Below are 27,715 nucleotides of genomic sequence, written 5' to 3'. Positions count from 1 at the left end.
TGATAGAGAAGAGAAAGAGGGAGAGAGAGAGAGAAGGGGGGGGGGGGAGAAAAAAGAAAACAACGGAACATTTTTTCAAGTTTCGCAAAAGGGAGACAGGCAACAGGGAGGGGATAAGGAAAGAGAGCCAGAGAGAGGAGGGAGAGGGAGGGTGTGTGTGTGTCTGCATTGCGTGTGTGTGTGCGTGCGTGAGCGTGCGTGCGTGTGTATGTGAGTGTGTTTTTATGAATGAAGTGAGTCACTGCCGATGTGTCATAGGCCCGACGTCTTTATAAAGGAAGTTTTAAACAAGCCTAAACACTTCACTGCGCGCAAAAATTGGACTTACAACCATCGCATCCCTCTCTCTGCACTCCCGGTTGCCTCTTCTTTTTTAAAAATATTTCCCCTCCTAACTGTTCATCTGCCTCCCTGCACAGACTTACAGAGGCTTCTCTCAAACTTTTTTTCTACAAAGTTTGACTTTATTTGTTGACTTTTTATTTTCTCTCTCTCCGTCTGTGTGTCGGCGTGCGCATCCGTGTGCGCACCGCTCATCCAGTTGCGCACCCGGTCCTCTGCGTCCTGACAACTTTTTCAGAGAACCCCCGGAGCACGTGACAGTCCCCGGACCTCAATTTATTTATTTAATAATTTATATTTATATATTTATTTGTTTTTATCCGCTTCTGGACCAGAACCAATATGAAGCGTAAGTACTTCTTGAAATAATATTTAAAGAATGGGCTTTTTTTTTTCTTTTTTAACCCAGTTGTGTTTGGCAGCTAACTTTTTTTTTTTTTTTTTTTTTAACAGATAAATATGATATTATGTAAATTAAAATATAAAGTCCTTACATCTCTTTGGTGTTCGGCTTTATTCCAGGATGCAACAGTTAGCACTTTGTTGTTGGGGGCTTTTTTATTATTATTATTTCATTCTGGCTCGGATTCTTGTGGTTCACCTGTAATTATCGAGCAACATTCATCACTTGTGCCTTTTAATGCTTTAGTCTTTACCTTGTATTTGAACTTGAAAGAACCAGAAGGGGTGGATGGGTGGAGGTGATGGTGGTGGTGGGGGTGGGATGAATGAGCCTACTGTTAGACTTTGGCTCCGTCTGTCTAATTTACACCATCGAGCTCACCTACCTATCGAGTTGCAGGTGTGACAATCAGCGGCATTCATAAGAAGTGATGGAGATATTATGTGTCAAAGCTTTCTTCTGTTTTTTTTTTTTTTTGTTTGGTTTTTTTTTTTAATCATTTAATGATGCGCGTTCAAGCCTGTGAAAACATGACTTTTGAGGATTCCTCTTGCCAAGTCTGGAGCCATTGTTTATGTTACAGCGCATTATCCGCCCTCCTCCTCCTCCTCCTCCTCCTCCTCCTCCCTCAGAGCTGACAGCCGTGGCCTGAGGTCGTTATCATTATGGTGAGATGACAGCGCCTCTCCTCTAATTGCTTCCGTTTTTTTTCCCCCTCCACACAGTGCTGCTGGACTCCTCCTCTTCGCTGCTCTTGTCGCTGCTATTGGCTCAGCTGCCTGTGTTCACTTCTGCCTCACCTGTACCTCACCGGCGCTCCAGCGACCTGGACAAACTGTCCAACCAGACCCGAAACCTCATGAAGCTCACCCAAGAGCTGCTGGTGAGTGGAGATGTTGGCATGGTCGTTAGACTTCGCTGAAATGTTTATTTCTCGTGTGGGTGGGGGGGGGGACCACAGGTTGATCCGTTTAGCTCACAGCCCAAATTTCATCATGACCTAAACACCATCTGATTTTTTTTTTTTTTTCCTGAAAAGCAGCTAAAAATAAACACAAATGCTCTGCTGAGATCTGCTCTAAATCGTCCCATTTTGAACATTTCTAACATTTATACATCAGTGCTGCCAACAGTATCTGTTAGATGGGCCAAATGGGCAGTTGTCCAGGGCGTCATTAGAAAGAGCTACGCACATGCACCGTTTTCTTTTTTCTTTTAGTTGTGGCTCAAAAACAAGTTCTGTTGACACGTGTGTTTAGTAGGTAACTTCTGTTTGCTGCTGGGATTAGGGAGACCATCAAACTACAGCAATTTACATCAACCTAGAGCGATTCCAAATGTTGCCTATCAGTAAAGATACACAACATGTCTCTGCAAGAAACTAACAAGTTTGCTTACACGATAAGAAGTCTGTAGATGACATTGATTGGGAAACAATGAGGAGGAGAGTTCTGTTTCTGTTTCCTTAGATCAAATTGAAAGACGCGGCTGCCTGACCCAGAGCAGAGGTTCAGATTCAGGCTGCACAATTTCTCTCTCTGACCCGATTCTGAACCTGATCCCCAGTTGTGACCCCCCCCCCATATCGGGGTCACAGCCGTTAGCGGCTGTGACCGACGACCAGCAGTTAGCGATGGCGCTTATCACCTCATCCGCTTATTCCTGACAATGCTGTGACTCAACCTACTTCATACAATTAGCAAAAAAATGATACGTCACGGTTTAGACGATAGACGTCCGTCCATACATTACCCAACACTCTTACCCTTGCAGGGTCGCCAGTGTCGGCTGGTGCCTGTCTCCAGCGGTCTGGACAATAAATAGCTAATCATTTATCATTCATTTAAGCTGCAAAGAGCTCAAAATATTCCCATGTCAGCTTTTAGTTGTTGGTAGTGTTTGTATATTTTCAGGGGATCTAGCTGTTCCTGAAAATAATGAGGTATAACAACAATATATTTTATTTAACCCCAAACACACTCCCACCTCAACTCAAACATAGGCAGCTCTCTTCAAAGAATGCTGCTTGACTCATGATAGACACTCGGGAACATTTTAGAGCAATATTTAGAGCTTTTTCGGCAAGCTTAAAAACACTTTTGTTTTTTTATAGAGTTTTCTAGGTTGAGAACTTAATCCTGGCTGAACAGAAGATGGAAGTTATCAAATAATATGCTTCGTTAGTAATTTTTTTTTTTTTTTTTTTTTTTACATTTTACTGTTTAGACAATTATAGTGCTCTTGGGACCCCCCACTGATGTCCAACTTGGAGTGCCTGTGCCTCAGGCCGCCTCTGCTGTTACTAATAGATCTTGGTGCTAATGTTAGGCAGCCCTTGCATCATGCTGTGCGCTGGTAACAGTATTCAGCTGCAAAAGCCTGTGTGGGCCTTAAGCTGCTTTCTTTAATCACAGACTGCATGCTTAGATAATTTGACCGAGTGATCTCACTTTTAATCCGCGAGCAAGAGGAGGTGTGACTCAACAGCCTCCTGCTGCAGTCAGACTGAAGGAGGACTATCAATGTTGCATTAAGGTGTCAACGAAGATACAATTAGACGGAGAAACCACTTAATACCTTGGCTGCGCTGCACCACGGTTGAGTTCCCGCATGTTTTAAGCGTCGACGGGGGCGGAAGCAGTTTTCTCTTTAACAAAACTTGCATATCATGTTTTTTCAATCTGCGAGTGTGGCCTAAATCGTATTTGTTGACAGTCAAGTGGGTAGGGGAAATCAGATCGGAGGCCTGTGCCAGCAGCCGGCGATTGTGCGTCAACGCCGTGTTTTTAACAGGTGAAAAGAAAGAGGGATCGTATCTCCGGATCTCTGGTTACACGCCACTGATCTCGAAGCTATTTTTGCAATATGCAAAGCGTTAAACTCCCTTTGTTCAGGGGATAAAAATCAAAAATAGCAACATACTCTCTCTAGTTCTGGGCATTAGATAGTGTTCAGATAGCGGCCGTGTGTCATTTTGCCGCTTTAGAACAATGCCGCTGCAGCCGTTCCGCCTGGAAACCGGAAATGAAAAAAAAAAAGAATAAAAAAAGAAGCTACTTATATTTGAGGGAAAAGTTACACATAACATCCATAGAAGACGAATGTTTGTTTTAAAATTTCCACACTTTTTAGTGGAATTCCGCTAAAGTGGGGGCGAAGTCAGGAAAATAAATAAAATGTGGAAAGTTCCTGCAAATAAGCAATGAGACGGACTTCGAGACGAGAGAAACGTGTGAGTTCGGACACAGTTCTCGATTTCCACTGTGTGTATGTTATGAGCACATGTTGTCTATTTTGCCAACCTGTCTTTATGCAGTTCAGCGCATGCACTTCTGTGGCTGTGCGTGCTATTAGCCGCGGCTGTGCTTGCGGTGCGGCGTTTGGTGTTTTGCTTTTGGTTCCTTACAGCAAAGTGGCTTGATAAAAATCAAAAGAAAGGTTTATCACATTCCCGCATTTGCATTCAGGAAGAAAAAGGCTGGATGCTCGGTTTTGTCGGTGGGTGAGGTCATGGTCGGCAGTGGAGAGAGCGAAGAAAAGCGGGACAAGAGGGAGAATTAGAAAAGCTAAGAACGCTGGAGGAAACAAAAAAAAAATGACACAAAAAGATGAAGAGATGAGAAGGCTGTCTGGATGATGACGATCCGGCGACGCACGATGTTGCCCTGTGCACCTGGTTTGACACGGAGGGAGACAAAACAATGCGCGGCAAGCACAAGAGAGCCCTTACGAAAGCCTTGATGGAGAGACATGGGGGACAATGAGCCACATTCATCCCTTGCAAACATCAACACAAACAACTCCAGGCAAACGAGGAAAACACATCACAGCAGGTTAAGGAAGCATTAAGCACATTCAGCCTTGTTTATTCAAAACATTTCTCAGCACTCATCATCCTAATGTTGTTGTGTTCCCCTGTGCTGATTAGAAAATGACTCATGCCACATCACCCGGAGTTTTGAGTCCAGGGCTGCATCTTTGAATGCTAAAACGCTCTCCTGACCAGGGCCCGACATACCTGCTGGCAGGTGGTTTATCGCCCTCTGCTGGCCACAATCAGCACAGCATCTGTTGTCTGAGCTAAAGTTGTCAACACAACTGCAACTGGACATCAAGCAGCACTGCGTCATTCCATCTTTTTATAGCCGTCACCCGGGAGTTTCCCTGCAGGCCTGTGTTGTCTGTCCGACTTTGAGCTTTCTTAGTCACCGCATTGCGTTGTTATCCTCGCTCCAACCGAAAAACATCCTGTGGGTTCAGGTCATTTGCTGGTGCTGTTGACATTTTTGGTGGCTGAAAGTGTGCGAACTCGCACTGACCCGTTTGACCCCCTCAAACAGTGCGAGCTACGGACCACCAGAAAGCAGAGATGCAGCAGGGGATCCAGAATAATGCTTTCCTTATGTTGCCTTGCCTTGTGTCATTATGGATTAAATTGCACTGATTACTCACGGGCTGCTCTGTGTCTTATTTTGTCTTTCAGAAGGAGCATGCGTTTGACTCAGATGTGGAGTCGCACAGGTTCAGATCTCTGCCCGAAATGAGCAACAGATCAGCCAATGACCTCAGTAATCTTGAGGTAATTTTCTAATAATGTGCTTGCATGCATGTGTGGAGAGAGAGAGAGAGAGAGAGAGAGAGAGAGAGAGAGAGAGAGAGAGAGAGACAGGGCGGGGCCTACCTCTGCCAGTGACATCTTGCCCTGCCTGTGCTACCACCCTGAAGTGGGCCTGTTTTGTCTTTTCCAGCTGAAGCCCACGCTCTCTCAGCTCCATGCCGACCTGAAGCTCTACGAACACCACTTTGAGTGGCTCAACCGGGTTTCAAAGAAGCACCAACACCCTGCAGTACCCAAGCTAGTGGAGATGATCAAAGAAATGAAATCTCTCATCAATCTGCTGCACCGTCAGGTAAGCACACTGTGTTTAAAACCAGTCATACACTTTTGGTATTAACTCTTACAATGGGGGTGGGGGATGTGTTTTTAATACACCAATGTGGTAGATAGACGCCTAGCAGGCTATTGGGAGGAAATTCACATGTTTGAAATAAACCCAAATGATTAACACAAATACATCGATAAGATAACTTATTTGCCAAAGAAGAATGAAACCGGAAATAAGTATTTTACATTTTAATCAAATTGTATTAAAAGGCTTAGCAGAAAAGGGTTTTTTGGTAATGACAGAACATACGTCTTCTTCCACACAACAGAGCCTCCCTCTGCTCTGATGTTCAGTTCTTTCCATAGATTTTCTAGTGACCATTCTTGCAGAGTTTCTTTGACTCTGCATGGGATCATTGTTCTTCTGTAAAAACCCCTCTGGTTTCAATTTCAGAATCTTATCAAGAACATCTCTGCACATTTCATCCTTCTTGTGATTAATTGAACTCTGCCAGAGCAATGTACTATGAAAGTCAGCCCCACACCACGATGCTCCCACCATCAAACTTCACTGTCGCTATGGTAATTTTGGGAGGATGCGAAGCATCATTTATTCGTCTAATATAATTATAAGGATAAATGACCTCTGGTCTTTACATGTTCTGACATTTAAAGATCAGAACTTTGGTCCAATATTTTACTGACGTCCCCAAACATTGTGCAGCAGACTTTAAATGTCATGCTCCCAGTCCCATTACAAATATATTTACCAAAAACAACAGAACTACAATACACATTTTTTTTTCTCATTATGTCTTCTTACCTTCCCCTATGCAGATGCAGAGAATTGAAGCACCAAAGCTGACGAACCCAACACCCTCCCTCCCTCCTCACCTCCCCTATCACTTCGATGTCCTGCAGTCCAGCCATGAGCTCCTCCAACATTTCAAGCTCTTCTGCGACTGGGCATACAGAGCATTCCTCAGCCTCAAGCCCAAGGCTTCGGCGGTGCAATGATGACCCACGCAGCAGACGGCTGCAGGACCAGCACGAGGATTTCGTCCTCAACCAAACTGCAAACAGGACCATGTCAGTGTGCGAAAGAGGCCCAGGTGACAACATCAGTGCCACGTGTGTGTTGAAGAACGAGAGCCGATAAGGATGTGGCCTCACTGCAGCACGACCATCAAGAATCCCGTTAAAACTGTCACACCACAAGCAATCACTTCAAGATTCTCCCATTTCCCTTCTTATGGCCTCGCTTTGTGACCATCGTTATTTATGTATTTATTTATTTATTAACTGTTAATAATTTATTTATTTTTATATTTATTTGAAGTTGTATTGTGTCTCTCTAGCCTGTATCTCCTTACTAACGTGAATTTATTTGCCAATATTTTTTGTAATCTCTCCCGCGTTAAACTAGCTTCTCTCTCTGTTTCTCAAACAAAAAAAAATTAAAAAAGACAAAAACAAACAAAAAAACCCAATAGCACTTTTTCAACCTGCAGCTTCTACATTCTATTTCGTTTAAACTTATTCAATTTTTCATTTTTATTTGTGCATTCCTTTCAGCCAGCCATGTTCCCAGTAGATGTAGCATCCGAGAAACTTCTCCCTTACAGTGGCATTAAAGTAAACATTTGTGCAAATGATAATGTTATCCCCACATGATGGCAAATATACCACATAATAACTCACCAACCGATGCCTTATCAAGTTTTTTGCATCTATTTTTAAAATGTCCAGCCGGTAACCAAAGAGAGGCAAACTCTTGCTTTGAACCAGAGACAGAGCTTCTATTTTGCAATTCTGACTCGTCATGTACTACACAAGGAGGTGCGCGTATTTAACATTGTGGTAAAGTCATTTGAATGTGCCTTCTTGCTGAGCACTGATGATCCTGATTAGAGTCTTTGCACAAACCTGTTGGGATCGGCCTCTTGGATGAATGAGACGGCTGATTTTGAATTTGTGCTTTGGGCGAGAAAAGTTTTTATTTTTTTGGTTAAACACCCAAAGCCTTAAAATACTATGTATTGTGACACTAAGTTCTGTACAGGTGTACATAAATGTACAAGAATGTAAATTGTTGTATACAAGTGCTATGTGTATAATGTTTTCGATAAGAAAATGTAGATTACCGGTTTTATCACAATTTTTATTCATTCCTATTCTAGTATTTGTTACAGTATTGACTATTTATTTAAGTGACTTGGTGGAACTATTTATTTTGTGCTGCAGTGGAGCAAGTCTCCTTTCCTTTTTGTACTTTTATACAGTTTTTAATCTTGTTTGCTTTTATTGTACCATCTCGTTTAAGTTATTTCTGTCTTATCAAGATGCCTCCTCCACACACTGATTGGCCTCAATGTGAAACGTGCCTTGGTGAAATAAATGCTAAAGAATGTGTACAGTGGCTTTGACTACATCTTTGGTTTGCATGGCCTGCTTTGACGCAACAAAACATGACACAGCATGTATAAAAAAGTACTTCAAAAATTATATGTATATGCATTGGAAAATGGACAATAAGATTCAAATATGGACTCTAGCTTGACCACTCGATTTTCACAGAGTCGTTCTGCAGCCGCTCCTCTGAGATCCTGGCCATGTCCTTTGGGTCATTGTCCTGCTAAAAAATTAAGCCATCACCCCAGTCTGAGGTCAAGAGCACTTTTTCTACTTTAAATATATGAAAACATTAATTTAAAACAATTTGGAATAAGGTTGTAAAATAACAAAATGTGGAAAATGTGAAGACGTTGCATGTGTGTGCATGTGTGTACACACATACACACACACACGCACACAAACACACACACCTGCTTATAGTTGCTTTTGTATTACAATAAATGAAACACTAACCAACATTTTGATGTGTAAATGACGCACTTGGAAAGATGTAATGTTTCAACTGTTGATGTTTGTGTTTTTATGATGTAAAGCACTCGTTGTTGAAATGTGCTATACAAATAAAATTAGATTTTTGATTAGATATATATGAAAAAAATGCAGTGTTTAGCATTTTAGTTGAACTGAAGCTGACCACATTTGAATGAGGTCGATTGACATCAAATGAATTTGACCCGAACTACATTACCCAGAAGTCTCCGCGGCGAAGGTAAATAAACGTATGGGTTGTGGACAAGCAAAATTTTCTGAATATTTTTGACACATCTTACGCAAAATATCTAAGTATTTGAAATGAGTTTACCGCAAAATTTTGGGTGATCTGAATAATTTCGGTGATGCCAAACATTGATAATATTTTATGTTCGAGCTCCTGGCCAATGGTAATCGCTCATCTTTTCAGCGAGGGAGCCAATCACTGTGGGCCTTGTTGGAAGGCGGCGTCGGGTGGAGGATTGCTGTTAGTTTGCGCTGTGTTTATTGTTAAGGTTGTGTGGATTAGCACTGCAGTTCCCAGTTTATAGCCAAAACATCTACATTTTAGCTGCAAGATGAGTTAAAGCGGCGCGGTAAGTGCCGATTTAGTCCGTGTTGCTGTCCTTAGAAAGCAGTTTAACGTGGTTATTTTTTTCTTTACGTAGAGTCTGATTAGCTTAAAAAGCAGGCCACTCACTGCTGTTGTGATACTGGTAAAAATGATTTCTCTATGTATGTGTTGGCCAGCAGCTCTGGCAGGTTTTTGTTTGTTTCCTTTTATAAGCAAATAGTGTCGTTTTTTTCATGTACAGCTGGCGTGAGAGGAGCCGAACAGCAGGGACGGACACGGAGCTGACGGCCGGAGCAGCGAGGAACGTCTCCGGCCACAGAAGGGAGGAGTGGCTGGGAGCTGCACAATTTAAACCCGGAGCTACTGAGTGACATCACAGAGCACCTGTCCCAGGGAAACCGGTTTCCATGACAACTACAGCTTCCTGTTGTTAAAACAGGATTTTAAAAAATGACAATGAAGCCATGATCCTGCACCCAAGTTGATTCCCACCTACTTCCAAGTTTCACCATCATCTATATATCACCAGTTTGATCTGCTAATGGCCAACTCTGTTGCCTTAGTTGTCCAAGCAGAACTCCTACCACCACAGACCGCACCCTCCCTCTCCGCCTTCCCATCCCTGCTGGGATCAGGAGAGGATGGGGCAGAAGACAGGGAGGGAGAGCAGCTAGTGGATGGAGACAAGGGGGTCGTGGAAGGTGGAGAGGAGGTGGTCCTGGACGTTGTCACGTCGTCCGTGTCAGAGTCAGCTTCAGCTCAGCAGGCTGAGCAGTCAGAGCATCCTTTTCAGTGTCTGGACTGCGGGAAGAGCTTCAGGTGGTCATCCAGGCTGACCCACCATCAGCGCAGCCATAACAACGAGAGACCCTACCGCTGCAACCTCTGCCCCAAGGCCTTCAAGGGCTCCTCTGCTCTGCTCTACCACCAGCGGTACCCGTGTTAAAACTCATCTATAAAGCCACTAAAAGATTGTTACAGTGACTTAAAGCACATTGTTCATGCACGTCTTGTTAACTTCCACATTTCTCCACCATTTGTAGTATGTTTGAAAAAGTATTTACACGCCTTTTGCTGTTTCACAACTTATTACTACTGCAAACATCAGTGTAGTTTAATTGGGATTTTATGTGATAAATTAACTAAATGAAACGTAACCCTGAAAGGAATCTGGAAAGTGTGGAGTGAGAATAATGAGAAAGTTATGTTTTGTGGGGTTTTTTGTCTTCCATGATTTTAAGTGATGTTTATGCTGTTGTCCTAAACAATTGCTCTTATTTTCCAGGTCTCACTCAGGAGAGAAACCTTATAAATGTGAAGACTGTGGCAAAGCCTTCAAACGCTCATCTCTTCTCCAGGTGACAAATAGTTTTAAATCAAAGATCTTAAGGAGGGATAATGAGTGCAAAGTTTCTCAATATCTCTGTCTGTCTGTCTTCTCACAGGTTCATCGGAGTATTCACACAGGAGTCCGGGCATTCTTGTGCCCATATTGCCCCCTAACTTTCAAATGGAGCTCTCACTACCAGTATCATCTGCGGCAGCACACAGGGGAATGCCCGTACCCGTGTGACTCTTGTTCCAAAGCGTTTAAAAACTCCAGCAGCCTGCGGCGGCATAAGAACGTCCACCTTGGCCTCAAGCCGTACACGTGCTCGGTGTGTAACAAGTCTTTCACTCAGTCCACAAACCTGCGGCAGCACATGAGGATACACACAGGCGAGAGGCCATATGTCTGCAGCGAGTGTGGTCGAAGCTTCACGCACTCGTCAAACCTGGCTTTGCACAAGAACTCTCACTCCAACCCCAACGCAGGAGTCAAGGAGGGGAAGCGGGCAGAGGACGGGCAGAAGGCGAATGAGGTAATGGAGGTGGTGGTTGGGACAGAGGAAGTGACATCAACCATGTTGACAGACATGGTGGGATTTGTGAGCCAGGAAGGAACCGACGGAGTTGGCGTGGGGATGGAAGAAGTGTTCCTGTCAACCACTTCCTCTGGTCAGAACACAAGCCTTCTCCCCCAGCTGACCCTCGCTCCTTCCAGGGAGGACGTGTGCACATCCAGGGCCATTGGGACGGAGGTCCACCTGAGCACCGACACCGGGGCCAGCATGCTGCTGTACAGCTGCGGCAGCTGCAACCACACGTTTGGCACAAGGACAGAGCTGGAGCAGCACCAGGCCATCCACATGGCTGGTGGCGAACACGACGCCAGTGGTGAAGCGGGGCACGGAGCAGGGATGGAGGTTGGAGATGGACTGGTGGGAGCCGGACACCTGCTGGCCGACTTTGAAGAGGTGGTGGAGACCACCACCGTGGCCGAAAGCGGACATACAACCGAGGTGCTCCTTGGTTTAGCAGAGGGTGTAGACGGCAGTAATGCTGTAAGTGAGAGAACTTCTTCCATTCTACAAGGCACATTAAGATACTGAAGTAGACAACATAAATCTATTACATTACATCGGGATTTTATAGACTGAAACAGAGTAGGAGTTATAGTCCAATGGCACAGAAATAAGGTAACTTTCTAGATGTGTCATTTTTATTGACAGGGTCCAAAAGTCTCCTCAGAATCTATTTTTACCCAGAAATGTTGAAATTGTACTGATGTGTTCAGTTGCATTTAATTTTGATTTGGTTTAGTTAATGTTGAACAAAAACCACTGACTGTGCGTCACATTAGCAACGAAATAAAACAACTGCACTTAAATTATGAAAACAGACATAAAATGTGCGCCACTTGGGCATAATCAAATGTTTTAGTGTTTTAATCTGCAGGCTGAATCTGATCTCTGTTGCCAAAGTTTAAGCTGGAATTATAAGCGCCGCTTAAGCAAAGTTTGGAAATAAGGGGACTTTTTTTCCATTTGAAGTGATCAGAAGTTGGCAATACTCTGAACTCAGGGCAGAGGGAGGAAATCCCATCTGGTGCAGGAGCGTCTGGTGCCAGTGCGCTCCAGACGCTCCTGCACCAGACGTCATGTCCAAAACGCTTCAATGTGCCGTTGGCTCCCAGATTGCAATATGCATTTAGTTCAGAGTCCAGGTCAGAGAGGATACCCAGATGTAAAGACTTTTTTATTTATTGATGTCGTTACTTTCGCAACGTACAGTGTGCATGAATTTGAAAATGTCTGCACCAAGTGGTCACGGTTGTGAGTTGTAATCCTTCAAAATGAAAGATGGCCTTCAGATTTACTTGTCAGTAAAAAAAAAAAAAAAAAAGCTAGTGCTCAGATGAGAATTTTTTTTTCTTTGCTGATTGAGTGAATACAGACGCATGCCACACTTTTCAGATTTTTATTTGTAATCAGTTTTGAAAACCATACACTAAACTGCTGTTATGTAAGGTCTATAAAACTTCAGCTGTTGAGTTTGGGTTGGGGATGTGTGTGTTTTGATATGCGTTGCTTTGTGTAATTTCCTTTGGTCTGTCCTCAGAATGTGGGCGCCACCCAGACCCAGTTTGACCTGCTGCAGAGCTTCACCGAGGTGACTCAGAGCGCCGAGGCCGTGCAGCCGGAGGCCAGAACCACATGGGCAGGGCTGTCATGTGGCTACTGCACTAAGACCTTCAAGACCAGCGCAGGCCTCAATAGACATGTGTCACTGGTGAGAATGACGGCTGCAGCCGTTACCGTGAAGCAGTTGGACGGAGCCCAACACTAACATTTATCTGTCTTGAAATAAACTTTATCTGCTGCGTTTCACTCTCGTTCCCCCAGATGCACTCGCTTTCATCGCAGTCACGCTCCCAGTTCAGCTGCTCCGCCTGTGACCGCTCTTTCCCTCTGCTCTCGTCACTCCTCACCCACCAGCACTCCCACACCCCGGAGCAGCGCCTGCTGGCCGAGGCGGAGGCCGAGATAGTGTGTCCGCCATCCCTCTCCCTGTCTCTGCCCCTCCCCTCCTCCCCCAGCCAGGCCGACAAGCAGCAGGAGGGCCAGAGGGAGATCCATGTCGACATCATTGCCATCGGCGAGGAGCAAGAGGAGCACCCGCCCAAACCAACCAAAGCCCCAAAAAAGGCCGGATCCGGCAAGAACACTCCGGCTGGAGGTAAATACATTCCCTAACACGTGCAAGTGTTGTACAAGGGCACCTTCTACAACATAATAGCAAAATGGAGCAGGTTTAAAAAGATAACCACTTCAAACATCGGTATACCTGAAACCACTATCTGTCCCGTCTCTAGTCTCTGATCTTGGAGAATAAGAGCAAACTGTACTGAAATAAAGACTATATGTGATCTGTCCACAATCTAGTTGATATTTGATAGTTTCTCAGAACTCTAATTTTCTAGATTGGATCTTGAGATTACTTCTGAATTGGTGGCTGTAAAACATCAGCTTCATCTGCAATAAGTGAAGTGTTTCGATTGAAGCTGTTGACCGTGTCGATATTGAGAGTAACCAACCCTGCAGTAAAATTGCCTTTGCTTCCTCGCTCTTTCAAACTGGTTGTAGTCCATTCTTTGAACTCAGTGACCCTGAACACGTTTTCCGTTTTTACTTTTGTACAGAGAGGCCGTACCGTTGTTTGGAGTGTGGAAAAGCCTTTAAGGGTTCCTCGGGGCTGAAGTACCACATGCGGGATCACACCGGCGAAAGGCCGTATCGCTGCACCGAGTGCGGAAAGAGTTTCAAGAGGTCGTCTCTGCTCTCGATCCATCAACGAGTAAGGCTTCCCCTAAACACGGGGTCTGCAACCCGCAGCTCCTCGGTGGATCTTCAAAACTCTGGCCAAAAATAATAAATTATATTTAAATATATCGACAACAAAAGACTAGTTCTGTTTTTTTCCATTTTGCATTTGGCTAGGATCTCTACAGAAGAATGATTTAAGATAAAAATTACTTTTCCTTTCTTAATTTTGCAAAGATTTGGAGCATTTCAGTCAAGATAAACAGTTTTATTATCCAATTAAAAGTTCTGACATTTTCCCTTGTTCTATGTGGAATAAACTATTTTTACTGTGAGGTGTAATCCTAACAGTCCCAGTTTTTCCACTATGCAGCATCATAACTCGGAAACGGTAATGATTTTGTCAGTACCAGGCTTTTCATGCTAATCGCTGGTTTTGGTTTCCTTTTTTGGTGCCTGTGTTGAGAATTGCTCTTAATATATTTTTTAAAGAGGATCAACTTAAATGTGCTTAAAAAAACAACTTTTGTATGAGTTAATCTTAATTTGGTGCAACAACAGACATATCGGGACCATCCCTTTTCTATGAATCCATTTGTGTTCCAGCAAAAAGCAAAATCACCTTTATTGTCCAATCAGTTTTATTTATCAGCCTTTATTGTAGTAATTCAAAGATCCCGTTATCCCAGCCTTCACACAGACTGGTGTGGGTTTTTTGTAGTTCTGCCAGAAAAAGGTTCATAGAATATAACTGAACTTAGCTAACTAAAAAGATAACATTTTAAATATCTGACAATTAAAATGAAGAAAACTATCAAGTTTAAAAGGACAAATCTCTCCAACCACTGACTGGAGAATATCAAAATGTCTGAAAAAAAATCAAATGGTTTGTTTCTGATTGGATACTCGTGTAAACTAGATCATATCTGACACTGAATCTAATTTTTAATAGCACAGAAGTTCAAATACCAAAAACCCGTTCTCCATTTTCTTCATTCCCAGGTACACACAGGAGTCCGGGCGTTCCAGTGCCCCCACTGCCCTCTCACCTTCAAATGGAGCTCCCACTACCAGTACCACCTGCGGCAGCACACCGGGGAGAGACCGTACGTCTGCAAAGAGTGCGGCAAGTCGTTCAAGAACACCAGCTGCCTGCGAAGGCACAGTCAGATGCACTCTGGGCTCCGGCCTCATACCTGCTCCATCTGCTCCAAGTCTTTCTCCCAGACGTCTAATCTCAAACAGGTCAGTCCAGCAAACACATTGCCGCGTTACGACCCCAAACTTCAATGTAATTAAAAAAAAAAAATTTATGTAACAGACCAACACAAAGTAGCAGATGCACAGTGCTGCTGACGGTTATTAGGTCAGTGAGCATCTTTAAGTGTCTGTGCTTCTTTTTCACACTTCACAGTCTGCAAACTTGGATGCTGATTGGATTGTAGTGAATTATACACAATTATTGTGTCTATTTTGTGTTCTGAAGGAAGCTCTGGCTTAAATCAAGTTGTGCACAGCAATTACTTTTGTAATTGTTTATTGTGTAGATTATTCTCACAAGGAATTGGATTAAAAAATATTACTATGTTGTTTAGGTTTTTCATTTAACTGCTTAATCCTTTTTTATGTGACATAAGAAATACATCAAAAGACGGGGTTAATTGGACGTCAAAAGGTGCTCAATAAGAGACTTTTTTAACAGAATCTGAACCAGGTGAAGCTAAAATCGTCTGGGTAAAATATACTTAAGAGTTTTTTGTCTGTTTGTTTTTTTTATCTGCTTCTATTCCTCAGGCAACATAAGCTAAAACAAGATTTAACTGGCACTGAAAAGACAAAAACAAACAAAAGAAATCTCTCAGAGCGATGCTGCATGCTTTAAATCAGGGGTGCCCAAAGTGGGTCCTGGGGGGCCGGCAGCCTGCATGTTTTAGTTCTCTCCCTGGTGATAGTAACAACCTTTTCGGCATGTCAATATTCTTCTTGACATGCCATCTTACGAGCCATCATTTGATCCAGGTGCGTTAAACCAGGGAGAGAACTAAACCATGCAGGATGCCGGTCCTCGAGGTCCGACTTTGGGCACCACTGCTTTAAATTGATGATATGTTAGGTAATAAAAAAATACAAAAAAAAACATCAAAAACATTTGTTGCAAATTGTTAGCAAGATGACATGTAAAATGTTGAAGAAAAAAGACACAAATTGAAAGCTATGGATTTGAGAAAAATGAAATGTGACGCCACCAGGTACTCAAGATAAGGCAGGCTGTATCCCAAACACAACTGATTTAGACAAATTAGTTTAAATATCTGAAGACAGATTGTCCACAGTTTTCACTTACTGACTCTCTGAAAACCAGACGGATCTGGATAAATCGGTAACCGGCACAGAGACGGCACAGAGCTCCACTTTGACTCAGACAGCAGTGAGATGGAGGCTGCATCCTGGTGTGGGCTGGGATTATTAAACATGAACTCAGTGAACTCAAAATCGGCTCCCAGAGGAGACGCATATTGACCATGTTTTAAATGTCCAAAACGTCACTTTGTCCATTTTGAGTTGTTTCATTATTGTTTTTTAGCACATAAAAACATCCATCCATCCATCCATTTTCTTGCACCCTTTTTCCCTCAGTGGGGTCGGGAGGGGTGCTGGTGCCCATCTCCAGCCAACGTTTCGGGCGAGAGGCGGGGTACACCCTGGACAGGTCGCCAGTCTGTCGCAGGGCCACATAAAAACAAACAAGCAAAATAATTTTTAAATTTTTTTTCATTTAGTTGCATAATTATTGTGGATAATTATTGACTGAACTTACTTTTTAAAAAATATTCACATCTGAATCGAACTCTAGGATTGACTGAGAGTTCTGTGGTTGTTAAGTACTAAAATGAATCCTTAAAAATCTTATTTGTGCACACCGTGAAGCTGTGAAGTGGAAGAAAACAGCTAACCTGGTTTCAAAATGATTTAATTGTGGACTGTGTTTCTACCAGCTTTCCTCATTTAGAAACTGACACCTTTAGCCTTTACTCCACAAAACGGCTCTAACTCAGTCAGATATGACTGACACGATCTGTAAACATCAACTTTCAAGTCCATTCATTTTCAAATCAACTCTAAACAGATCAGAGTTCCCCCACAGCATGGTGCTGCCACCACCATGTGTTACTGTTTAGTGTTAGTTTTTTGCCTCAAATAGCAAGTTGCAGGTTGGCCAGAAAGTTACATTTGGGACTCGTCTAACATGAAACCGGTTGAATGAGGAATTTATTTTTTGGGCTGCTATATTTTAAGTGCCATCCCTTCAGAATACTTTTGACCAGTTATTTATTAATTGGGCGACTTGTAAAGATAATTGGTTGGATTTTATTTAGGGGTATCAGCGTAAAAAGGCCTAACTATAGTTTTCGCACACTTTTCCAATTTTTTATCTGTAGAAAACCTTGACATCTACATATCCTATTTGTTCCACTTCAACATTATTCACTTCTTTGTGTTGGTTTGATGAATAAAACCTGAATAAATCACATTAAAGTCTGTGGTTGTTGACGTGACAAAATGTTCAAGTTCTGAGAAGCGCTGTAGGTTCTCAGTTATTGAAGCCAAATGTCTTCACTGATCCTCATTTCTTTGATTTCCCTCTTACTCCTGTGGGAGCAGCATGAAAGAACGCATTCTGGCGAGAGACCGTTCCAGTGCACACACTGCAGTAAAAGCTTCACACACTCCTCCAATCTCCAGCTCCACCTTCGCACACACTCTACAAGCAAGGACTACAAATGCCCGTTCTGCACCAAGGGGTTTGTCATGCACTCCTACTTGCAGCGACACATCCGGACCCACGGGAACGGCGTTTCCCTCCCTGGCCCTGGCGGCGGCGGTAAGGACGGCGTGGCTGTGAAGGCCAGCATGGGCGGAGTCACAACCACCACAACCCTGCTCAATCCCATCACCCTGGAAACCACGGGGAACAGCGGCAGCCTGATCGTGTCCCAGCCAGCGCTCAATATTCCCCCTAACACGTCCCAGAACTACTTCATGATTCAGACGGCGAACGGCCTGCAGCTCATCCCCCTGTCACCACCTGCTCCTGTTCCTCCACCTCCCCCCCCACCACCACCACCACCTCCATCCCAGTCGCAAAACTTTCTCCTCCTTCAGTGTCCCTCCACGAACGGCAGCCAGTCCAGGTTGATTCTCGTCCCCACGGCGAACAACCCCCTGCCAGCTCCAGATCCTCAGTCTCTTCCCATCCTTCAGACCATACAAGCATTCCAGCCTGTCCTCAGCCAATCGCAGACCCAGATAGCCCAGTTTCCAGCCGTATCCCAGCAGCAGCAGCACGCCAAGATCATCATTACCAACACTGTGCAAGCCCCGGTTGCCACGGCGAACCACGGCCTCTCGGCCCTGCTGACCAAGCCCATTTTGGGGAAGAGCACACGGACGGCACGAGGCCGGCGTGGCCGGAAACCTAAAGCCGCTCTGCAGAAAACGGCTCAGACTGCAGGTGGCGCCGTCCCAGCGGCACTCTGTAACACAGTAAGCAACACTAAGATGGTTACTGTTAATAACACTAACACAGACTCGGATCTGTCCTGCCAAAAGCGCGCAGCCTCCATAACTGTAGCCTCCACAGAGGCCACAGCAGAAACCACAGGATCGCTTCCTGTTACACCAGAGGATACCCCTCATTCGTCTTTGGAGCAAATTGGGAAAGAGGGAACTGTAGCGGAGAAGCGGTTTGTCTTGTGCTTCGAAAACGCAGAGCAACAGAAACAGGGAGTGAACATTGAGGAAGGTGGCGACCCGTACGTGCTGCAGTTTGAAGGGAATCCATCAGGGGAGGCGGATCAGGAAGGAATCGATGGAGATGGCAAGTCCATTGTGTTACAGTTTGAGTCAGGTGGACAAGATGAAGGGGAAAAGGGAGGGAGTAAGGAGGGGGTGATGTCACTTCTGCATGAATGGGGTCAGGGAAAGCAAGGTGGGAGTCAGACAGTTGGGGAGGGAAGCCAGGGGGAGTCGTACGTCCTTCATTTCCACACCGAAGCTCAGCAGAGTTCGCCATCGAGTTCTACGTTTGGTCAAGGACAAGACAGCAGCGTCGAGCTGTCCTGCGCACCCACCCAAGCGTTCGTCCCCATCAGCGGACAGGAGGTGGTGTTTGACCAGATGGAGCCGGAGGGCGAGCGGGGAGTGCAGATGATAGCGCTGATTGAAGGTGAGGGCCAAATGATCGGAGGAGACGGGGCGGGCTGCGACACGGACGCCGACGCCATGGCGGAGGACGAGGGAGGCGTGAAAAGCATCTTCCAGCTGGAACACGGAGACGAAATCGTCATAATCGAGGTCAGCACCAGCCAGCTGAGAGGTGAGGAGCAGGAGGAGGAGATCTCACCGAACAGCCACGTGAAACGTGAAGGCGCAACGACGGAAAAGTCGACAAAAGAGCACGACTCGGCAGAAACATCAGCCGAAGCCTCGATTAGAAACTGCACTGTATCAAACTCTGAGGAGCTGAAGTTCTCCGAGTGAGAGCCGGGTTAGTGGGAAGGGGAACGACTCGCTTTGTGAGATGTTTGGTAGCACTTTAGTCATTTGAGTTCTCCTGGAACCGAGAGCGAACATGCAGTTAGAGGAGTGTTGTGTTGTAATGCCATGGTGCCACTTTCTAGAAATGTTATACATTCAAAATAGGCTAAAACATGGACTTTATATTATTCATAAACACCTTAGTTAAATTATACTGTCACAGGGCAGTTTGATGAAGTAAGTATGATTTTTGTTAAGTGTTGTAAATGGGACACTTTCTTTACAGTGTTGATAGCAAATAGTAAGTAATTAATAATAAATCTGTTAATATATTTTATTGTTTGGGTTATTGAGCAACAGATGAAGGCCATTGTGTTGACTGTGAATGTCGAAATGAAAAGTGGAGGAGAGGAATGAAAAATAGACGGTATCGCTAGAGTTTTGGGATTTTATATTGCTACAACTCAGAAATTCTAAATTCCCACTGGCTTTTGAATGCAACATTGTTTTCCATTTGGTGTAAAACCTGAAAATAATTAAATGATTTTTTTTTTGTTATGACTGCAGTTGCAGTACTATCAAATCAGGATCACAAGCTATTTCCTCAATACAAATATCTTTAGTAATCCCTTTTTTTTTTCTACTGACCACAAGCTTTTTTTAAATAAATATTTTTCCATGAAATTTCACTGTAATTTACAACAAGAAAGTAAATAGTACAGCCAAAGATCATTTTTGTTGTATCAGCCCTATAATTTGAAACGGCTCAACAAACCAAATGTCCTGATAAACACATAAACATGTTGGGATGCTGCTGTCCTGGATGATCATGAAAACACGTTTTTATATTGTTCGCTCAAGCAAAAAAGGTAAAAGAATGCAATTTTGAAAAGCTTCTATTACTTCTTGTTGTATGTATTGTTCTCTGCTTATAAAAATGTACCCAATTTTTTTTATATAAATGCAAACCTCTTAATGTGGACATGTGAACTATTAAAGAAGCAAAAAAAAGTAAGTAAGTAAGATCAAGTTGCAGAAATTTCCATGGTTACATTTTTCAAAATGTTCAATAAAATGTTGCTAGATTTGAAAAAAAAAAAAGCATTTACTATATGGTGTTATTCATATGTATTTCTGTTAATTTTGGTTATTATTATTGCTTACAGCTAATAAAAATTCAAAATTCAATTTTCAGAAAATTGGAATCTAAATAAAACCTTTTCTTTTTTTAAATATTAAGATATCAGCCTGCTGGAAAGTATGACACTCTTCCTCCAGACTCTGGAACCTTGATTTTCAGACATGATTTAAAACATTTACTTTCATCTAAAATTACTCAACAGTGGTTGAATCCTCCTTAGCCACACAGGTAAGAAGCTCCTGAATGTCTGATTTGGGAGTGACTGCTCTGGCCCAGAACCTGGATACGTTTGTCAGTGGTGACTCGAAGCTGCAGTCTGAACCTTAATTGGACTTTTTGCCGCAACAATTTTTCCGTCCACTCAACTTTCCATTAAAATGTTTAGATGCATCCTATTTCTTGAGCAGTGACCTTGTGCAACTTACCTTCCATGTGAAAATATGTCAGTGAATGTCAAGTCAGCAGGCTTCCCATTATTGTGTGGTACATAATATTTATGTCAGAATTTAATTTTTTTTAATGAGCTGTAAGTCACAAAAAATCAAATTGATATCTCTGTATTTTTACAGGAAATATTTTTAAACTAAAAAAAAATCATTGGTGTAAGTGAGGGAAAAGTGTGGCAGTCTTCTTTCAGCCGGCTGACAGGGAGTGTGCAGCAACAGGTAGAGGGCAACAAGTAGCCAGCCATAAATCTGCCTGACAGGGTTTTTACTATTGTTACACTTCGTTAGTACATTAAAATCTGCAGTGTTGGTAAGCTTTTAGTTCCATATGGTCATAAAATTTAACTTAATTTTTTAAAAACATAAATTGGGCTTATAATGCGCATTTTCCGTCATCTGCATGAAATATTTAAGTGCAACAGGTAACGTTGTCTACGCAGTTGGGTATTCCGGTAGCGGCTGCGCACTGCGGGTCCTACGTACGCAAATGGCGTAAATAGACCCAGATACCACTCGAAAATGGACCGTAAAACAGAAATAGGTTGGATTCAGAAATGCGCTCTTTTCGTACGTAGAGGCATTGTGGTCATTCAGTAAGATTCACACGGACTGTTGACAAGCAGAAGCTCTTAAACTGTTTGTTTACGGCGTCTGAGCTGGATTTGAGCCGCAACGTGCAGAAGGTAAGCGGAGCCGTGGTGTGTGCAGAGCTGCTGCAGTGTTACGGAATGACCATATATGGGGTTGAACCAGATCATTTAGCTCTGATGGTAGCTGTGGGAAGCTAAAGCGAAGAGGAGCAAAATACACAATAATGGTACGACATAAGGTAATCCATCATAATCCTCTGCTGGCTCAATTATTTGAGGCTATCTTGGTTGCAATGCTACAACTGTTCATGTCTCGGAAGAAACGCAAAAACACATGAAATCGTTTAAAATGAGAAAAAAATATGTATAGGCTATATTTTATATATTTGTGTTAACCAGTCTGTGAGTCATAGGCTAAACTGGGATTTGGAGTCTTTTCAAGTGTGTGCTTTTTAATCATGCTTTCCTCACTAAAATGTGCTGCAGGCTGTCTGTTTACATGTTGTGGATGCTGGGCTTCACAACACGCCACAGGTAGAGTCAGTGGTGCCAAGGGCCTCCTGTCAAAGCACAAACACTGACCATGGTGAGGCTGGAGTTGGACCAGGTGGTCATGAGGAGGATGAAGGAGGACGACATTGAAGTAGTGAAAGCCCTTGTTAAGGTTTGCCGAGTTTCTTTCGTTCAAAAGCCATCTGTATATTTTTTAGAGGCTCTTTCAGTTTGACTCTTTTTTTTCCTACCAGGAAGGCTGCGAGGGCACAGAGAACCGTCTCATCTTGCACATCCTCACACGTCCGCTCTGCCTTTTCATCCTGGCTGTTTTCTCCTCGATCCTGCGCTGCCTTGTTCACTCCTTCATCCTGGCCCTCGCTATCCCTGTGTTCCTGCTGATTGTTTTTCTCAAGATCACCATGCCGCGGTCAACGGGGGTCCTGGGCAGCAGCCGCCCCTACTGGGACTACGTTGGCAGTAGCTACAGAGGCCAACAGGACGAGACGCTACAGAATCCCTACTGCAGGATCAGTGGGAAAACGCCAGGAACAAAAAAGGTGATTGTTGCCGAAAATATGTTGTGTTTGCTTAAATATATATATATATATATTTTTTTTAAAAATAGATTTTCAATTGTGTTCAGGCGTGGAGCTCGTGTTATTAATTACCATGATCATGATCAACACTGAGAGAGAAGAAACAACATGATGCACAAGGGAGTGGTGCTGAAAGTTTCCAAAGAGTGATGAAATTCACGCATGACAAATTGGCCACCCTAGAAAAAAAAATACTGCAGAGTCTAAAAGCTCCAACTTCAGTTTAAAAAATAGAGATTTATATTATGATGTATCCAGTAAGAATGATGGAGTAAGGACAAATGTTTTCAGGTAGCAATAGCTTGGAGATCCAACAAACTGGCCCCCTAGCAAGGCATTTAAAAGCGCCAAGTCTATTAATAAAAACTGGTGCTATAAATGGCTACTTATGACAAAAGTTGTCATTTAAAACATTAAAATTATTTATGTATTACCCACACACATCAGCAAAATAGCCTACGTTTTATTAGCTAGCAAAGCAAATAGTCGTGCAAGTCTCACTTTAATACACACATTTTTTTTTACTGATGGATGTTGCACCACAGTAATGTAGGTGTCAACGGTTTATTCTGAAGATATCATCTGTCACTATAAGTCCGTTCAAAGTTAGCTTCCCTACAACAAGTAAGTTCTCCCTAGAATGTCCCTTCAAGATTATGATGCACATTGACAACTGAATGAAAGATGAAGTATCACTCTTTTATTTGGCACATACACTATGGAAAAATCTATATTTTGTGCTGACATAGGATCTATTAAAACACAACACAGCTGCAAAAAAAATCCACATTTACTTACCTGAAAATCCCTGTATGTGCACAAAAACCAGCTACGGTTGCCTTGGTGGTCTGTCTGTTAACTCCCAGCTTGAACGGTCTGTTTTGTGTCCTCTTTCCTCAGGTTTGGGTTATTTTTTCCCTTAATCCAAGATTCCATTTGTTTCATAATCCTGAGGCAAAAAAGTAAAGCAGAAAAACTACTTTTGGGGAGTGAGGACAAATCAATGAGTCTTACGCACATTTCCTGTGTACACTCTCTTTGTAAAAGAAGTGTTCACTACATCTTTGTGCTGTGCCACCGATAAGCGGCCACACGTCCGTTCAACATGCCCCTATTGAAAAGAAAACAGTCTCTTCTCCATTTAAGGACTTCAAGATGGTGGGGTAACGGATGCCATGTCATCATTATTATGAGAAAGAGCATTCACTTTGATAAACAACGCAGAGACTTGACTTGTGTTTCATGCTTTTAGGTTTTTCAAGGACTTCCGTCTCTAAAATACGGTGCTGTCTGGTCACTAGCGTTCGCATCCGAACATCACACGCATGTAAAATCTCGTTTTTTTTGTTCAGCAACGGCGCAGAATTGGATCTAAAGACAAAGACAAGGAAACATCGTCAGAGAAGATCACTGCAGAGAGAGAGCAAGCAGCAGGTCAGGTGTGGGTGGCAGACTGCGAAGGGGATATCGTGGGCTGCGTCTTCCGTGAGAGCGAGACGCGTCCGAGCGTGAGGAGGATCTGCAGGCTTGTGACGGGCTGCTGGTACCGCCGGGAGGGTCTGGGTCGTCTCCTGGTCCAGAGTCTGGAGCTGAAGGAGAGGGAGAGCAGCGCACGGAGGGTGTACGCGCACGTCCCCTACCCGTCCAAAGTAGGCGAAGCCTTCTTCAGGAAAGTGGGCTATCGGCAGCTGGGAGAGGCGACTGATGAAGAAGATGACGATGAGATGAAGAGCGAGACCCCAGAGAGAGGTTTTATGGGGTACCCTCTCACTAAGGTGTTCTACAAAGACTTGTGATTGACAATCGAGTCAAAGCGATTAGGATAACGGCACACGCTTCACTTGTTGACGCTTGAATTATGCGATATCAATGAAAGTATTTATTTATCATGTGCGTCTGCGCCATTTAATTTTAAATGACACCTCCATTTTTGATGACGCAATCGGTTTCTCTTTGTTTACTCAAGCAAGAAAAGACATCGCAGAGTCTGAGATGTGCTGTACTTTTCACTCGTTTGATCAAGTAAATCATTTCTGTCTCTATCTTGCATCCACGGGTCTCTTTCATCAAGCACTTCGACGCCAACAACGCGATGCATTTGAGCGACCGGAGGCGTTCGCTCTGGTGTGAAACGATACAGATGTGTAGGTGTTTGTACAGTTACTGTAGAGGAAGCGTGTGTGGTTTATGTGAATGTGCAGAATTTATCTGCCTTTATCTCAGCGCTGCTTGTCTGTCACTGCTCACCTTCACACACCACACAGATTGTGACTCTGCAGAAACAGCAGATGCTCCCTTTTGTTTCTTTAATAATTGCAGTTTTGTTACATTTCAGATATTGATAAACAGGTTTTATATTCATTCTTAAATGTTTGTGGTATTCAAAAGTTCCTTCTTTTTTTTTCATGTTAAAGTAAGCGCAAGCTCAGTTTTTTTTCTTTTACCGTATCAGTGAAATGTTGCAGCACTTAACTGTATGATGCCTTTTGAAAGTATTTACACCCCTTGAGCTTTTACATATTTTGTCACATCAAAATCGTACATTTCTATGTGGTATATAAGGATTTTTTCATGAGACAGACAAACTCAAGATGGCACACAACTGAGAAGGAGTAGGAAAATGATGCAAGTCTTTTAAGAATTTTTGCAATTAAAAATCTAAAAACAAGTGTGCTATGCATTTATTCTTAGTCATGTCCGCCACAAATCTGGTCAGAAGAAGGCAAAAAAAAAAAAGGTTTTCAGGTCGTATAAGCCTGAAATTGAACTTTCTGACCTAGATGCAGAAACTGTTTGTTCTGAAAAACTACCACTGCACATGAACTGGAAGTCTGCACCCCCGTGATAAAAACGTGGTCGCAGCATCCTTATGAGGAGATGTTTTCCATTATCTGGGTGAGGGAAGGTGGAAACCTGCTGGAGGATGCAAAAGACATGAGATGGAGGCACAGCTTCACCTTCCAGCAGCGAGACCTAAACAGCCAAATCAATGACGGGATGGTTTATATACACAAGTATATTTATTTGAAATATCCCTGTGTAAAATGGCCTAGTCAAAGTTGTCACTCAAATCCAGACAGGAATCTTTGAAAAGGCTTAAAAATTGCTGTCTACAGACATTCTCCATCCATTCTAACCAAGCTTGAACTGATTTGCAAAGAAGAATAGACAAAATTTTCAACATTTACTAGAGAGACACATTAAAGTTCATGGTTGTAACATATAGAAATGGGAAAAATGTTCAAGAGGTATGAATACTTTTGTAAGGCAGATAGTGTATGATTTGAAGGATAAATGTTGCAGCCCATGGTTGCCACAACGTTGTAAAAATTAATTCCAAATATTGCAAGCTACCACCTGGTTTCATTTTTGATTGTTTATGATTTGTAAATTAAAGTGCAATGCAATAAACATGCATACATAAGGCCTCTGAGTTAGGCATGAGTGTGGTTTGCAGGTGACTGTCAGTTTATGTGAGAGTGAAAATGCACACAACCCTCCCCCCTGCCTGAGGCTAACCTTAATATGGTTAGCAGCCCTCATGTTTTCCTCAATGCGAACCTAGCCTCCTCCTAACCACAGACATTGTCATTGCAGCGCCAGTGCGGCACCAGTAAACACCACAGGATGTCTGTACGATGCACACGTGTGTGAGAAGGAGGTACTTGACACCTGGTGTGGAGACAAAAATAGGCTCCAAGTGAAATGCAAACTCATGCATGCTTCAAAATGCTTTAAAAAGTGCAAATGAGAAAGATTGGAAAATAACGGATGCAGTGTTGGATCCGTCAAGTTGTGTCTCCTTGAAGCGATTTGCATTAAAAAAAATTAAAAATGCATAAATTTAAATGGCTCAACTCAATTGGCACAAAATGCCACTTTTTATTGTAGCTATAATCTCAAAATTAGTCAGACCTTTCACGACTAGCATCTGCTGCAAACCTGATTCATGGATGACACCAGTTTCTGGCTGCATTCCTGCAATTGCATTGGGAATCTAGACGTTGGTTAATATTCTTGGGTCTGTGTGCTGACAGCAAATGTTTCAAATCCCTTCAGAGATTCTTAATGAACTACGAGTCAGTCGTAATCATAAACGCTCCACTATCTGCTGGAGCATTTTCTAAAACAAAAGCTTGATGGAAACAAAGCGGTCGCCACCCAGGGCATCACTGAGCCACCACCATGCCTCACTGTAGGTACGATGTTCTTTTCCCTGCTTCGTTCTTCCTCCTCCAGCCATACCATCGATCGGAGAAGCGAAGGTTTGGTTTTATCGCCCCACAGAACACAATCCTCAAACCTCACAGGCTTGTTTTAATAGTCTCGAACAAATTGTAGCTCAATTTTCTGGTTGTTAACGGTGAGTTGCGGTGCAGATCTTGGAAGTTCAGGCTTGGCACATTTCATCTTTGTGCTTTACTCTGGAAACCGAAACTCACTGCTTGGTTATCATGTCATTTGTAATCAGTGGAGGCTTTTTGACCACCTGAATCCTGAGGAAACTGGGCTGCAGCCCTTGATAGCTTCTCAGCTTCCAGGTTTAGGTGGAGGAACGACTCTTCCTTTAACTTGAAATTTTAGCAAAAATACTTTCAGCTATTCTTTTAAATCCTTTTATTTCTTTGTGCAAGGCAACAATCCTTTTTCTGATCTTCCTAGACAATTTTCTTTCCATATTTCTGATATGGAACAAGACATTATGAACAACATTCCAGGTGTTTCGAAGTGTAACATCTCTAGCAAATGTTACTAAAGATGGCCTGGATTAGTTGCGCCCCGGCTCATTATTCAGGAGGTGTGAATAGTTTTCAGACGGCAGCACTGAAAGTATTCAGAGTTGAATAAAATCATTACTATTTAAATGGTTTGTATGTACTTTATACCTGAACAAATTAGAGTTTTTGACAACCACATTTGTAGTTGAAGTTGAACAATTTTAGTTGCAATTGTAACAAGTTCATCTGCTATGTATCTTCTTCTACGAAGAAAAAGTACTTTTTAAAAAATTATTTTCAACACTTTTTGTTCATTTCCTCATTACTGTCAAACTGCAGACACCTGTAAGCTGGGCCTCTACCCGCCAGATATGTAGCTATTATTGTTGTCAGGAAACAGATGTGAGTTCACACACTGGAAAGAAAGTCTGTTTGTAACTGTGGTCATATGCGTCTGC

At 43.0% G+C, this 27,715-nt stretch overlaps 3 protein-coding genes across 6 annotated transcripts; all 3 read left to right on the top strand.

Annotated features, from left to right (window-relative positions):
* The first annotated feature begins 318 nt into the window (after window positions 1-318).
* On the top strand, window positions 319-8,042 carry il11a (interleukin 11a). The gene is made up of 5 exons (XM_008431499.1): window positions 319-691; window positions 1,471-1,628; window positions 5,229-5,324; window positions 5,494-5,655; window positions 6,468-8,042. The coding sequence occupies exons 1-5, from the start codon at window positions 685-687 to the stop codon at window positions 6,645-6,647; spliced, it is 603 nt and encodes a 200-aa protein (XP_008429721.1). The 5' UTR covers window positions 319-684; the 3' UTR covers window positions 6,648-8,042.
* A 925-nt stretch (window positions 8,043-8,967) lies between these two features.
* On the top strand, window positions 8,968-20,384 carry znf628 (zinc finger protein 628). Of its 2 annotated transcripts, none has more exons than XM_008431500.1 (9): window positions 8,968-9,112; window positions 9,332-10,023; window positions 10,376-10,448; window positions 10,536-11,474; window positions 12,532-12,702; window positions 12,816-13,149; window positions 13,613-13,767; window positions 14,736-14,978; window positions 17,397-20,384. In XM_008431500.1, the coding sequence occupies exons 2-9, from the start codon at window positions 9,632-9,634 to the stop codon at window positions 19,272-19,274; spliced, it is 4,185 nt and encodes a 1,394-aa protein (XP_008429722.1). In that variant the 5' UTR covers window positions 8,968-9,112; window positions 9,332-9,631; the 3' UTR covers window positions 19,275-20,384. The 2 variants fall into 2 exon arrangements, with proteins under 2 accessions (XP_008429722.1, XP_008429723.1); XM_008431501.2 differs by lacking the exon at window positions 8,968-9,112 and adding an exon at window positions 9,187-9,232.
* A 943-nt stretch (window positions 20,385-21,327) lies between these two features.
* On the top strand, window positions 21,328-25,949 carry nat14 (N-acetyltransferase 14 (GCN5-related, putative)). 3 transcript variants are annotated; one of them, XM_008431502.2, is made up of 4 exons: window positions 21,328-21,541; window positions 21,935-22,112; window positions 22,195-22,500; window positions 23,892-25,949. In XM_008431502.2, exons 2-4 carry the CDS (start codon window positions 22,032-22,034, stop codon window positions 24,333-24,335), a joined length of 831 nt encoding a protein of 276 aa, XP_008429724.1. In that variant the 5' UTR covers window positions 21,328-21,541; window positions 21,935-22,031; the 3' UTR covers window positions 24,336-25,949. The 3 variants fall into 3 exon arrangements, with proteins under 3 accessions (XP_008429724.1, XP_008429725.1, XP_008429726.1); XM_008431503.2 differs by lacking the exon at window positions 21,328-21,541 and adding an exon at window positions 21,548-21,675; XM_008431504.2 differs by lacking the exon at window positions 21,328-21,541 and adding an exon at window positions 21,548-21,687.
* Window positions 25,950-27,715: the final 1,766 nt, after the last annotated feature.

Source organism: Poecilia reticulata, linkage group LG16 (assembly GCF_000633615.1).
Source record: "Poecilia reticulata strain Guanapo linkage group LG16, Guppy_female_1.0+MT, whole genome shotgun sequence".
In the NCBI taxonomy this organism is placed as follows: domain Eukaryota; kingdom Metazoa; phylum Chordata; class Actinopteri; order Cyprinodontiformes; family Poeciliidae; genus Poecilia; species Poecilia reticulata.
The sequence above is the reverse complement of the archived record's forward strand: the minus strand, read 5'-3'. Positions and strand labels throughout refer to the sequence as shown.